The 14641-nt window shown below is 41.6% G+C and overlaps 1 protein-coding gene across 4 annotated transcripts in view; it reads right to left on the minus strand.

Annotated features, from left to right (window-relative positions):
* Positions 1-2859: 2859 nt before the first annotated feature.
* NR5A2 (nuclear receptor subfamily 5 group A member 2) overlaps positions 2860-14641 on the minus strand; it is a 139243-nt gene continuing 127461 nt past the window's right edge. For all 4 annotated transcript variants that reach the window (XM_082425686.1, XM_082425687.1, XM_082425688.1 and 1 more), the window contains exon 7: positions 2860-6087. In XM_082425686.1, the coding sequence (XP_082281812.1) occupies positions 5840-6087 (248 nt within the window). In that variant the 3' untranslated portion in view covers positions 2860-5839. The remainder of the gene's footprint in view (positions 6088-14641) is intronic.

Here is a 14641-nt window from a genome sequence, read left to right on the forward strand (position 1 = left end):
TGGGATCTTCCCGGACCAGGGCTCGAACCCGTGTCCCCTGCATTGGCAGGAGGATTCTTAACCACTGCGCCACCAGGGAAGCCCCCAGTGCAACCTCTTTCATTTGCTCTCTGTTGTCAGCTGGCAGGGAGCGCTCTGAGGAAGGGCTGGGAAAGCAAGTACCAGCAACCTTCCTGGGTCACCTCATCTGACCTCAGGGCATTGTGGCCCAGAGGAGGTGTATGTGGGGAACCAGCAGCTCCACCACCACAAGTTGCCTCTACTCTACGGCAGATGCTGGAGAAGCAGTTTTGAATGAATGAATAGAATTTTTCGAAAAGTCACCCTTGGATGGACGCCTCCTGTCTCCCCTTGGCTCTGTCTCACAGACGTGGTCCTGGGGACAGTCTCAGCCCAGTGTCCCAGGGAGGCTGGGCTGGGGTCCACAAAACCTCTTGGGGCATCCAGGGTCCGCCCCATGCTGGCCTCAGCTCAGGAGGGGAGCGTGAAGGGCGCAGCAATCACCAGTCTACTGGCTTCTTGACCGTTTAGTGTCAAACTCACATCAGGGATACTCAGCGATTAGTCTAATTACACCCCTTCTGCCTCTTCCCCTCTTTCCTAGCAACAATTAAATATGCGACGTTTCACAGACTGGTTCTAAGCTTTTCTACAAACAAAACCACCATCACAGGCTGATCTCAGTCACTGAATTATTAATTCCTCACTTAACATAAAACAAATGCCTATGTGAAACAGTTAAAGTACTGCAGGAATATTTATTTTGAGTGACTAAACCATACACTTCCTGTTCAGCCTTAAGGAAAATTGGTCTTTATTATTCCAGGGAAATGTCAAGATCACTGAGTGTCGTAGCATTTTGACCTGTGTTATGGAGAACAAACTCTCCACATGGTTCTCATAAAAATATACATCAGAGATGGCTTCAAACCGAACGTCAAACTTAGTTAAAGGTACAAACCTCTTCAAAGTTTTTGTGAATATCGAATATAACAATCAAATGCACATCAGCGAGAACCTTTTTTTCTTCCCCCCCTCAGGGGCTGCTTCATGCTGATGGATTCAACAACTTTGTGAGAGTTAGAAATTCTAAGTTATGTGAGGGAGATATCTGCTCATCAGAATCACCTCTGCTGGCTGTCGGGCTGGGCTTCAGAAAAACTCCCCCTTCACCAATTTTTTAAAAAATGTATATAACCACTTATAAAAACATTAAAAACATTATGTTCTATGTCTTCCTTGGCCTGTGTGATGATTACCTGGGTGTATACATATGTAAAAGTTTATCAAACTGTACACGTTTCTATATGTGAAGTTAGTTTCCAACTAAGTATGAATATATACATATTTTTTCATATGCCATGGAATGTCAGCAAGAATTTTTTTTAAATTTATTTATTTATTTTATTTATTTATTTTTGGCTGTGTTGGGTCTTCGTTTCTGTGCGAGGGCTTTCTCTAGTTGCGGCAAGCGGGGGCCCCTCTTCATCGCGGTGCGCGGGCCTCTCACTGTCGTGGCCTCTTGTTGCGGAGCACAGGCTCCAGACGCGCAGGCTCAGCAGTTGTGGCTCACGGGCCTAGTTGCTCCGCGGCATGTGGGATCTTCCCAGACCAGGGCTCGAACCCGTGTCCCCTGCATTAGCAGGCAGATTCTCAACCAGTGCGCCACCAGGGAAGCCAAGAATTTTTTTTTTTTAAAAGTTCTTCCTAGTAAGAGGTTGACAAGGGAGATGTATTTTGTGGGCCACTGTTTAGTTGATTAAAAATCTTAACTCCGCAATCTACTAGACTCTAGGTATGGCGTTTTGGATCTGATTCCTTGGTATCCTTTGGTGGGACCGTAAGAAGAATCAGTGTCTGCCTGGCAAAGGCATGACACCTCCTGCTGGTCTTGGCAGGGGGAGGTAGGGGAAAGCAGGGTGTGTAAGGGGGAGGGCTGGACCACCACATATCATAAGCCTTGTTAAGTGTTTTGTGGCTCTTGCACTATTTTGTAATAGAGATAATTGTTAAATTCCAAAATGGATTGTGGAGGTATTTTCTTGCTTCAAACATCTCCAAAGGCTCAATGGTATTGAAGGAGGCTAGGGACTTTCCTGGCGGTCCAGTGGTTAAGACTCCACGCTCCCAATGCAGGGGGCACGGGTTTGATCCCTGGTCGGGGTATTAAGATCTCACATAACGTGTGGCCATAAATAAACAAATAGCTAAATAAATAAATAGAGAAGGCTAATGTCTCGAACAAAAAGATGTTAAATTTTAGGGTTAAACTCCAAAAATCTTTAAAGGCTTTTATCAATGGTATCATTGGTAACACTGACATCAAGTATCAGTAACTTAGTACCTGATGCCTGATTTTCTTTTCCTTTTGAAGCAAACCCTAAGCAACACCCTCATTTAGAGACAGCATATTGTCGCGTTTAAGGCCGTGGGTCTTAGATCCACACTTCCCACTGACTAGTGTATCACTTTGAGCAAGAAGCTGTAAGAGGAGGAGGAGGAGACCTCGTGGAGCTGATCTGAGGATCAAGTGAATTAACCAAACACCTGGCGATGTGACTAGGGCACAGTGAGCTCTACGAAGACAGATACCGTAAGAGATTTCTGCCATCAGTTGTAACAGTTAATGATACAAATTGCTTTGTTTCGTGTATGGAGAGGCGATGCACAGGTTGAGATCAATGCTTCAAGTATCCAACTAAGGACAGTGGAGCACCTGAGAAAGTATCTAGAGAAGGAAAAGTATCTCTTCGTGTGGAATTCTTTGGACTCCATTCCTAGTCAAGGATCTCAGTTACGTGGAAGCTTTAGAACCCAATAGAATGAGGACACCATAAAAACTTCTAAAAATGATCAGGCTGGGCATATCAACATTTATTGAAATACTGAGAAAAAATTCCATTTTGTTGAGAAATTCCTGGCAAGAACCAACAGGACAATTTGATTTCACTGATACAGTAAGTCATGTCAACGAGGAACCAACTTCACACTCTAAACATTGCATGGGTTCAGATCCAAGGGAACAGCAGAAGATCCGTAAGACAAATATTCAGACATGACAGATTTTCTGTTTATAAACATAGACCAACGATAATAAACCAGGCCAAGCCCCAAACCTCCAGATTTGAGTCTGCTTTTACTAATAAATCCTGTAGTTGATAAAGCAGTTGCTAAGTCAATGTCTGGTTGTAAGCCACTTAACGATGAACACTAGAGAAAATTCGCTTGCGGGCTTCGCATGGGCCACGGACGCCAAGCGGCTGGCATTGTTGTTTATCAGCTTCTGCCTTTAATGGCACCAGCAGCGTGGCTGTAATCTCCGTGTTGCCCCTCTTTCTAGCTGTTTTCATGGTGTCATTTACTAGGTCAACAACATCCCAATATGTGACATTTTTTAGGTGTTAATAGTCAGTGGGGAATACTGTATATTTAAAATAAAACCTGGACTTTTGGAATCAATGTATTTGTTTTTTAAAAATTTTTTTGCAATGTTAAGGACCCTCCAAATAACTATGTCCCAAATCTCGAAATTGCTTCCACCCATGTTCCATACCCATTGATGGAACCATTTCATTAACTGTTGACACTCTTCCCCTCCAACTTGGTTTTTAACTGGGGAGAGCAAAGATGCTACTGTTTTATTTACTGCTTTGGATATAGACTCTGATCAGCTATTTTTCCGTTGTCCTCTGAGCCACGGAGATGACACGGGTGACCAAGCTCTGCATGAGGAGCTGCGGACGCCCGGCTTAGCTAATGGGTACCCTTCACATGGACGCGTATTAGAGGTGATTAATAAAAATAATAAAATAATCCTCTTTGTACACACAGAAGTAATAACTAATATCTTTGGTATACAACTTACAACGCTTGGAAAGAAAAACCAGGTAAGGCTCCACCCTTGTTAAATTTACTTGAAAACAGAGGAGGTTACAAGTCACATAATTTACAATAGATATTAAATAAACTACAGTAAGAATTATGAAGATTTACAGACATTTAATCAAGTGAATGATTTTAATTCATTAAGACCCCTCTCTGTCTCTGAACTATGTTCCGCTAACTTGACATGCTACAATACACACATATATTTGGTTTCTTCAGTCTTGGCTATCTTAGACGAAGGTGAAACCAAGCAACAATAAATTAGCATCATAATTGTCTACAGTTGAAACTATGATATACAATATAAATAAACTATTCAAAAGCCAGCAACATTTATGAAAAAATTAAGGAACTAGGAGATACTTTCATTTTTTTTACAGTTTCTACAAGTGATTGTGCCGCCGATAATCTCAAAAAAAATTAAAGTCTAAATGAGATTCCCGTTTTTGATTTTAGTGTCTCACGACATATAATAACTAAGTACTGTTAAAAATAATTACCAATCAGAAAAATAACATTAAGGAAATTACTGCTTTAGCTCTTTTGTCATATCACAGGTTCCCCCCTCCCCCTAGAGGACCTAAAGAATGTAAACACTCTATTTTATTTGACTTTAAAGTATTAATACTTTATTTTAAACAAATGTTGATCCACATCTGCACAGCTACCTTTGAGAATTGTGAAGTAAGGCAAGACTTCTGTTATCTGTGGCATCGCCTGTTAATAATACTGACAGCGTCGTTTGGAGAGTTTGTTTCACAATTCTCTGTCCTCCAATTTGTTCAACAACAGACTTTTAGACTTAGAAAGGTCAGTATCACTCTCTTCCTTTCCCTTTTGGGGAAGATTTGAATCACTTTACTATCTTTCCAGGCCATATGTAAAGATCACTGTTTCCTCTCTGCGTTTAGGGGATGATCAATTGCAACGAGTCAATTTACCTGCGCATCCCTTCCTTTATTTTGCATAGCTTACCACGCTTCAGTTTTGTTTTAAACTACTTGACATCCCAGCAAAATACATTTCATGTTGTATTTTTTAATGAACTACAAACCTTGATGGTTTAAAAGGCTGATGTAGTCTAACAAGCCTTTCTGCTGGAGACTTTTATGAAATCCTACAATGCTAAAGCTAAAGCTTGCAAAGTTTGTACTCGTTGCCCTTAATATTAATTAATGCTTATATAAGACCAGAAGAGGGATACCGCCTGCTTTTTTTTTTTTTTAACATGAACACATGACAAAACAAACCAGAACATAGTCAAAATGGCAAGCTAACATATTCATAGACTGTTCTTATTAGCTGTTTGCAGGTCTAAGACACAGACATTCAAGATTAGGCTTTTCATGATTTGGTGGAGCTACTAGTGGGTGTGGATGAGCGAGAGTCCTTAGTACAGATTCCGTGATCACGGGACAGAAGGTGCTGCGTCCTTGAAAGGAAGAGGGAAGGGCTACGATCGGTGCAGCTGATGAACTCTTGAGAATGGCTTCAGTTCAGCTTTACCACGGAGGAATTCTGTAAGCTCAAATCCCCCCCCCGCTGCTGCGAAAGCCTAACGGATAACACAGATCAGTTCCTAGATTTCTTCACAGCGGAGATCAGTTTCAACATACAAGAACTGTTCCGTCCATTTCCATCCTGATGTGGTGTTGGGATCCACCTGTGAGTTCAATTCACTCCATTCCAATGTCTTTTATACGGAATTCTTTGGGGATGTGACGCCTTTGATTCACAGTCTGCAATACAAATACCCTGATCCATCATTTATTGGCTTATTAAGTATTTGATTATTATGCTTTATTAAATTCAATATCTTTAAACCAAGTGTTTAATTTGTGTTGCTTGGAGCCATTCAGAGTATTTTTTTTTTTTTTTCCCCTTTCTTCCTGTTCTTCTTTCCCCACCACCGATCTCTTTGTGTTTTGGTAAGCCGCACTCCTAGGGGCTGTAACTAAGCTCGTTTTGCATGCAGCATTTCAATCAGCAGGTTGTTGTAGGGGACATCCCCGTTCAGGTGCTTGTAGTAGAGGTATTCCTCGGCCTGCATGCTAATGGCCCGGATTTCAGGTAGTCGGAGTAGCAGCTGCCCGAATTTCTCTGTTTGCTGTGGGTAGTTGCACATTGTATAGTCCAGCAGGGCAGCGTTGACTTGCTCCTGGACACCTTCGACCAGCTGGAAGTTCTCCAGGTTTTTGACATCTGGATTTAAAAAAAAAAACAAAAACAAACCCACAATAATTCGATGATGTTTTAATTCCTGTTTACCCCAGCAGTGTGTTCAGTTAAAGGAGGTATTTTCCTCCCGACATAAAGCAGACTTGATACAATGCTCCATATTCAGTCAGCCCCACTCACCAAGCTTCCTGGGAAAACGATCACAAAAGAGCTTTAGAAGAATGTCTTGTTGAAATTCTGCCTACACCTCCAAATCAATTAGACACCAATGGATTCTGAGCAAGGTCAATTCTTTTCATATCTCACAAAAGGAAAGGTTTAAGGATTCCTAAAGCAGAGGGATCATAATATATTGCCAGCAAATGAGTCCCTCTAGGAAGACCTATCTTAACCCAGTATATGACACAATTCATAGAATTCTGTATTAATTTTTCTGACCCAAGGTGAAATCTGTGTCCAGGGTATGATGTAGTTAATTCTAATAAAAAGTGACAGGGTTCTTGTTTCTGTTTGACATTTTCTAAATGATTCTGAAAGCCTTTGACTTGTCTAGCCTATGCTAATGAACCATCTGTACACTCCAGTGACTGCCAGCGGAATAGTCGCTGCTGGGAACTCTCTAAAATATATGTCTCGGTGACTAATGATCTTTATCAAATGAAAGCCTTGTCCTTTAGGCAGAATTCAAGCCAGGATGGCCGGCACCCTTTAACCTGAATGTGGTTTCTAAAGTCTGATACTTCACTTTTTTTTTTTTCCCTTTCTTTCTTTTTCCTTCTGGACATGAGTCGCTCACACAGAGGAGACGGATGCAGGCAATTCACCCAGCCTAACTCCTGGAGATCCTCTGCCTTACAGGTCCTCATAAATGCTGAATAAGAGGGAAACAGAGTCAAAAGACAGACCGACACACACACACACACACAGACAATGAGCAAGGGAAAACGGTTGTGGTGGAATTTCTCTTGTGGAGTTTATTTATGTTAACTGTACAACTTTTACACAATGTGTATATAGAAGCCTCTGGAAGAAATGCATGGATATGTGTGTGTGTTTACAGACGTCCATGCTGAGAAGGTAAACAGATGCACCCACCCCTCCCCCCGCTTTATTTTCTAACTGGAGAAAAATAAATAAGAACGACTCTATAGAAAACCACATAATACTATGACTAAAAGGTTAAATGTGCTAAACTCAGTTAAGAGTTACCAAAATAACTCTTATGCAATATTTTCGGCTCTATATGTTGTTAACCTTAGCCTGTATGTATGTGGGGGTCCATTTTGGTATCTCTAAATGCTGTTACAATAGGCTGCCTTACATTTGCTGTTGAAATGTGTCCAGGATGATTTCAGTGTTTACATTTTGAGCCGTAACTTTGCATGAAACATGCATTCCCCCTTTCCGTCCCCAAATCTCTGCCCCAAATTAAAAACAGTGGGGAATTAGTACCGACATAGTGTGAGCATTCGGGATCACATCTATTTCAAAGTACGATGGGAGAAACAGAAATATTTGATTATTTATTAATGAGATGTACAAACAGACAAATGCTACACTACGAGCTCACACCTTCCTGTGGCATTTAAACTGACATTTAAATTGTTACCCACTGGACGTTGTACCCAGGTGGCACTTGACAGTTAATAAAGCAGTTTCCATCTATCTCATCTAAAATGTCTTAAAAGTTATTTTAAGTTATTTAAAATACTTAGAAATATTAGTTATATTTGGTTCAAAATTACAAAATGTAAACAACTGGAAGTACCTTGACTACGCTGTACCTGGGCAGATGACAGAAAAATCTATATTCACGTTAGCCTGGCTCTCTGCCATGCTCTTATACTTTAGGAGGCTCACACTCTGCTTACAGACAACAGTCCTTCATAAAGCTTCACAGCAGAGAACGGGTAACGCAAAACAGTTCATCTGAATTCTGACCAACTTCTTAGTGCTGCTTCTTTTTTACCCTCCACTCAACCTAAAGAAAACATTTAAACTTAAACATAAAACGTAAGGAAAAATTTAGTTTTCTCTTTTATTTACCAGTAAGAAGTTGAAAAAAAAAAAAAAAACCCAAACAAGCAACTTCCAGTGTTACAGTGATTTTAACACAATCACAGGAAAAAAATCGAAATGGAATACTATTTTATGCTACAATGAAAGATATTCTCACAGCAAGAAAAGCTAGCAATAGTCACAGAGGTTTATAGGGAGGAATTTGCACGGAATGAAATGCAAGATAAACGAATAATAGTCTTTTCAGAAAGTTGTTTTTGAAACCTTCTTTTTTTGATAAATGTATTTTTTGAGAACGAGGTTCAACCTTCTGTGATAAATTATGGGACTCTGTTAAGAAAAAAAAAAACAAAAACAGCCAACTGCTAACAAACATAAAACAAAGGATGGATCACAAGTTCTGGTTTATTCACTTACTATTAGTACATATAATCATTAAAATCTTCAGATCAGCATTCGCTGGATAATTTCTGTGAATACTGGTCCAAACTGCCACCTTTTTCCCCAAAGTTTAAAAATACATGCAATTTTCCTTCTGAAGGAAAATACTGTGTTTTTATAATGTGTTTATCATTAAACACAAACAAAGTTATGCTGCTAGTTGCCCCAAAGGTACTTACTAACTGAATGTCTATTTTGTTTTCTATGTCTGTACAGGCAATTTGTAATTTAGTGGCAATGATTCTGATATGTAAGCTACAAGGTCAAAAAAAGAAAGAAAGAGGGATTTCCCTGGTGGTGCAGTGGTTAAGACTCCGCCCTTCCACTGTAGGGGGCGTGGGTTCAATCCCTGGTCGGGGACTAAGATCCCACAAGCCACGTGGCACGGGCCCCAAAAAAAAGGAAGGAAAGAAAGAAGAAGATTTTGATTGAATTACTCTCATTCACTGACCAAGAAGTTCCTGGAACATTGCTCTGGCTGATCTATTTCAGCTCCTGTCTCTCTCACTGCATCTTGCCCTCCTTTATTAATCGCCCATTTCCCTATGTACACTGCCAGCATCTTCGGGTGACGTGTTATATATTATGTGTTTTAGTCAAGGCTTCCCCAGGGATTTCTCCAATTAATGTTTGCTTTATATCAGTGGTGTATTTGTCCAAGGTTGATTAGTTATAAAATGACCTATTACATTAGCTGTTACGTATCTTTTAAGTCTACCTCCTTTCTTTTTCTAATTTGAGAGCAGCTTTCAAAAACTGATTTATACAATAGACCTCTCCCTGAAATATTTTAAATGGAATAGTGTGTCCTGTTCAAAGAATCCTGTGGTGAATTCTTTTGTGAGCCCCTGGGTTCCTGAGTGTCTTTCATTTTCGGTCTGACAGGCAGACCTTGGTTTTTCCACTATGGGGAATGTAAATTGGTGTGGCCACTGTGGAAAACAGTATGGAGGTTTCTCAAAAAACTAAAACTACAACTATATTGTATGACCCAGAAATTCCACTCCTGGGTATATATCTGAAAAAAACGAAAACAATAATTCGAAAAGATACATACACCTCAATGTTCATAACAGCATTATTTACAATGGCCAAAATATGGAAGCAACCTAAGTGCCCATCAACAGACAAATGGATAAAGAAAATGTGGTACATATATACAATGGAATATTACTCAGCCATAAAAAAGAATAAAATTCTGCCATTTGCAACAACGTGGATGGACGTGGAGGGTATTATGCTAAGTGAAACAAGTCAGGCAGAGAAAGACAAATACTGTAATGACATCACTTATATGTGGAATCTAAAAACTACAACAAACTAGTGAATATAAATATAACAAAAAAGAAACAGACTCACAGATACAGAGAACAAACTAGTGGTTACTAGTGGGGAGAGGGAAGGGGGAGGTGCAGGATCGGGGCTGGGAATTAAGAGGTACAAACTCCTACGTATAAAATAAACAAGCTACAAGGATATATCGTACAACACAAGGAATACAGCCAATATCTTATAATAACTATAAATGGAATATAACCTTTAAAAATTGTGAATTAAAAAAAAAAAAAAAAAAGCCACTGGAGAAGTGCCAAAACACAGGTGCCACCACCCCTCGGAAGACCTGGAATTTTCTCTTTCACGTAGCTCACTTGTATGTACTTTTCAGGAAGAGTCCAGAAATTTAAGTGAGCTCCCATAATGCTCATAGAATCCTTTTTATGCTACTCAATGCCCTTTCCTGAAAAATTAAATCTTCACCACTTCCTCTGGGATGCTCCCCTACCAACCAAGCCCTCCTCTAATGAACGGGTGCTGGCATGCTTGGGAGTCTTAGCTCATCCCTACCAGGAGTCCATAACACAGGAAATTCGTGAATGAACTGATATTCCGCCCCCAGTTCTTCTGTGGTGCTTCATCCCAAAGTCTCCCGCGTTTGGCACACTATGTGTTTCTTTGACGTTTATGTAAACTTCATCTCAATACAATTTAGAAACGCAAGTTAATGAACCCTATCATTACAAAGTCTGAGTTGGAAACAGTATGTAAACAGACAGAGGCATCCAACCCTTTCTCCAGCGCCTTTAAATTTTGATGACTGGCAAAATCATTTTGAGCTTCTCCTCTAAGTATCAATCTCTTATCATCTATTCTACTTTATTCACTCAGGGACTAATTACCAACTTTTTATATGAGGCAGCATTACGATAAGCTCACAGTGGGGTACTCAGATTTTTTTCCATCCTTAGTGGAAAGTAAACCCTTAGGTCTTCTTGAATATATTACAGCTGGCTTTTCGGTCTTAACGTGGCATTCAGGCTCTTTCTGAAGATGAAGATACTGATTTCTATCTCCCTGGTACCTGCCATGTGGCATAGGCTGTAAATCCTCCCGGTCAGGACACTCTTTTCAGAGACTGGTCCTTTGCTGAGCAAGGAGGCTGGGGGGCCGGGAGACTCAAATGGCCCAAGAATATAATTATCTTTGTTCACTTCCCACACGTGGGGAAAAAAATCTCATCCTGTCCTTTCAAAGATACAAAAGTGGGGAAAAGAGGTACCATTCTGCACCCGGAGAACACTTCTTTCCCCTGCGGCTTTTGGAGGGGTGACATCTGTAAACTGGCTCACAATTTGTCCTCAGAAGACCCTTTCCTTTGATAGGCCAGCAAAGGAGAAAGGAAATGAATTTTCTATAAGGAATTCATTTTAAAATTATTTTTAAAGGGCTATATTTAAATAATTTGTATAAAAAATTTTGTAGGAACTTCTGGAGGGCAACATGCTAGCTCTTTTCATATGAACCAAGTTCACTTAATAGTGAGGGCTCTTTAGGGGTTGGAGATGGGCAGACAGGACACTTTCAGTGCAGATGCCTGAGATTAGATTCTACTCTGCTTCCAGCAAAACTTAAACTCAAGATTTTAAATTAATTACTGGTAAGTCCTTTACATAAATGTGTGTGTGTGTATATGTGTGCACATGTGTATGATTATTAGCCAAGAGCTGTTTTTAGTGACCAGAACATACAATTCAATGTCTTCATATACAAATTACTAATGAGAAAATGCAACTCTTTGACAGAAACTGTGTGTAAAAATGTGGACATATAGCAGACGTATTACTTCTGTATGTAGAAAGAAGCCCTTACAATTGGTTGGTACTTCATAAGTTACAAAACATGCTACCATGCTTCACTTATTCTTTCATACCTTATGTATACACAATCTATGAATTCATTCATTCATTCAAAGAGCCCTGTGCCAGGTGTTGAAGATAGAGGAATAAAAGACACAGTCTTTTATTAGTGTGTCCAGTGCTTCAGAGACAAGAAGTGGGTGCCCTGGACACACACAAGATGGGCACCTAACCCAGGGCCTGGGGGCAAGAAGGGCTCTTGGGGGAAGTGACACCTGAGAGGTTTTGAGAAATGGGTGAGCTGAGCAACACGGGGAGGAAAAGGTGACAGGAGACGGCGACCCACACACAAAGCCTCTGAGACAGGAAACGGGTTCCTTGGAGCCCTGCAAAGCAGCTTACCTTCCATGGAGGAGAGCAGGGTGTAAAGTAAGGGTGGACCCTAAGGTTTAGGACTGTGAAGGGCGCTGCACATCAGACAGAGTCTGCATTTTGTTCTGGAAGCCATGCAGAAGCATTGCAAGATCTTAAGAAGGAAGGACGCGGTCAGCTCTCTGAGTCAGAAAGAGCAGGTGTGTGGAAAGGCTGTCACAGGAATACAGGTGACAAGCGTGGTGGTCGTGGGGGTGGGGATGGACTTGAAAGGCATCAAGATGGTTGACTACAGAGCTTGTTGGCCCCGGATTAGTCGCGAGCTAAGGTCCTGGATGACACCAGGCAGGCAGGCGGGTTGTGGCCATGCCTCCAGCAGGAGTTGGAACAGATTGGAGGGGCAGCGATGGTGAGTTTAAGGGGCATGTGGGACATTCCCTGGGGACGTAGGGGAGACGGCTGGAGATACAGGTCTAGACGCAGCAGAGAGGCAGGCCTGGTGTCCAGATCTGGGAGCCGTCAGTGGACAGGTGATGGATGAAAGCCCCGGAGTCGGTGGGAACGTGTGGACAGAGAAGAGAAGGGGTCAGTGGTGGGATTCTGGAGACAGCCAACTTGCCAAGGATTCTTTCTTGAGAAGGCATTACAGGTGTTATGAGATTTAGACTCAGAGAGATTAAACAGCTTTTCCACGATCTCTAAGTTAAGGACACACCCGGAGAATGGGGGAGCGGCTGACATTTAGCCTGCGCTTGTCAACGTGCACAGGATTTTTTTTACATATCTCATTTAATACTGTTAAGAATCTTATGGGGAAGGTATTATGATTCTCATTTTCCAGGGAAAGAAACAGGCTGAGAGGGGTTCAGTGCGTCACACACGTCCTGAGCTGGAATTGGTGTCTCCCTCAATACCCCTGGGCTTCTCCCCACGAGATCACAGAGGTGGGACCTGAGCCCCAAAGGGCTGGGGACATCCCAGTCCCAGAGCTTTCCCCCCATGTCACAGCCCACAAGTTCCTGCCACCTGCGGGACCTGGAGAAAGGGCTGTGCTGGTTGGTCCAATAGTTCAGTTTCTAAAGGGTCTCATGATCCCTGAATGAAGAGTTTTCAGAGAATTTGAATGAAAATAACATACTCCTGACACTTATACTGACGTATTACACACCGTAATCGTCTTAATGCCACAGATCATGGTTAAAAATAGTCACAGCCGACACTGAGCAAAGTCCAGCGTCACAGGCGCCCTCCTGGGGGCCTTTTCTGGGCACGCCCGACCCCAGCCCTTGCCACCGGGGCTGTGGAGGTGCCGGGACTAAGAAATAAGTTTCTCCATCCTATGCTTTATATTTAGAAAAGAGGGTTTCATCAATTTAAAAAGTCTGAAAGAGCCACTTGAGTTTTGACAGGAATGGTGGTCTAATCTAGTTTCAAGCAAGTTACTCAGTCCCCTCTGAGCCAGTTTTTCCATCTGCAAAATGGGGAAATAATTCTTAGGATCGCTTAAAAGTAAAATGATACCTTAAATATGAATAAACTTTAAAAAGTGTACAAGCATTGTATACTCACGGGGCCTTACTTTTCTTATAAATTTACTGATAAAATTTGGAGATTTTGTTTGCTTCCAATATACACCTGGAAGGTAACCTTTCTACATACACAGCAATGTGATCGTTTTCCTGCCATAAAGTTTCATGGACAAAACAGAATCTCTGATGTTGCGGTTTTCCAAAATTAATGGAAGGTAGAGGGATCACTTGCAAGTTTATCCTACCCTCAATCACAAAGAATATTCAGGAAAACATGGCCAAGGCTTAAGTTTCAGTTAAAGATATTCCACCATGTTTTCTTAATTTTGAAGCCCAATTTCCCCAAACACATATGACACTCTGAACAAAAGGCTACTAATGCAGTGCCTCACATGGTTGCTGAAAAGTACAGGCTCAGGAAATACCACTGCATAAAGAATGTCACCCGCAGTGGGCCGGCCCTTTTGTCAGTTTCGCGTTCATAATATGTCACCCCCAAGAGGCAGTGGTTTTTTTCCCAAAGGAGAACAACATTCCTCACTCATCAAATGTCGTGATTCCTAGTCCTGATTCTGTCTCCAACTGTGAGATCACGAGTGTGCCACTCTTTGGGGCCTCAAGTTTCCTGGCCTGTGAAGGGCAAGGGCTGGACTTGACGATCTCTTGTCGCCCAACTCTAAGAGTCTACAACTGCGTGATTTTGAGCCCAAATTTTGGAAGGAAGGTGCTGGCTTGGTGTCGTCAACAAACAAGTAGGGACAAGCATCGCTCTTCACCCACCCCATTACCTGCGTTTTCACTCAACTGTCCGGATAGGACTTCGATTCTCCAAGATGGTTTTTGGCCTGAATTACAAATTATTTCTAACTCTGTTTAGTATGCAGCCATGATTTGACACACCGTGCCACAGGAAAAGGGTACCTGAATTCATTTATGTCCTAGCAGCGCCCCCCTTTACAAGGAAGGGTGTAGCTTTCGTATGGACTTGAGGACAAAGCTTGCAGAAGTTGCAAAGCTGCCTCTGGGTGCTGACACGGGTCAGGCACCCTTTCCAGAAGTCTACAGATTATAGATTGAATACAA

Source organism: Balaenoptera physalus, assembly GCF_965194825.1.
Source record: "Balaenoptera physalus genome assembly, chromosome: 1".
In the NCBI taxonomy this organism is placed as follows: domain Eukaryota; kingdom Metazoa; phylum Chordata; class Mammalia; order Artiodactyla; family Balaenopteridae; genus Balaenoptera; species Balaenoptera physalus.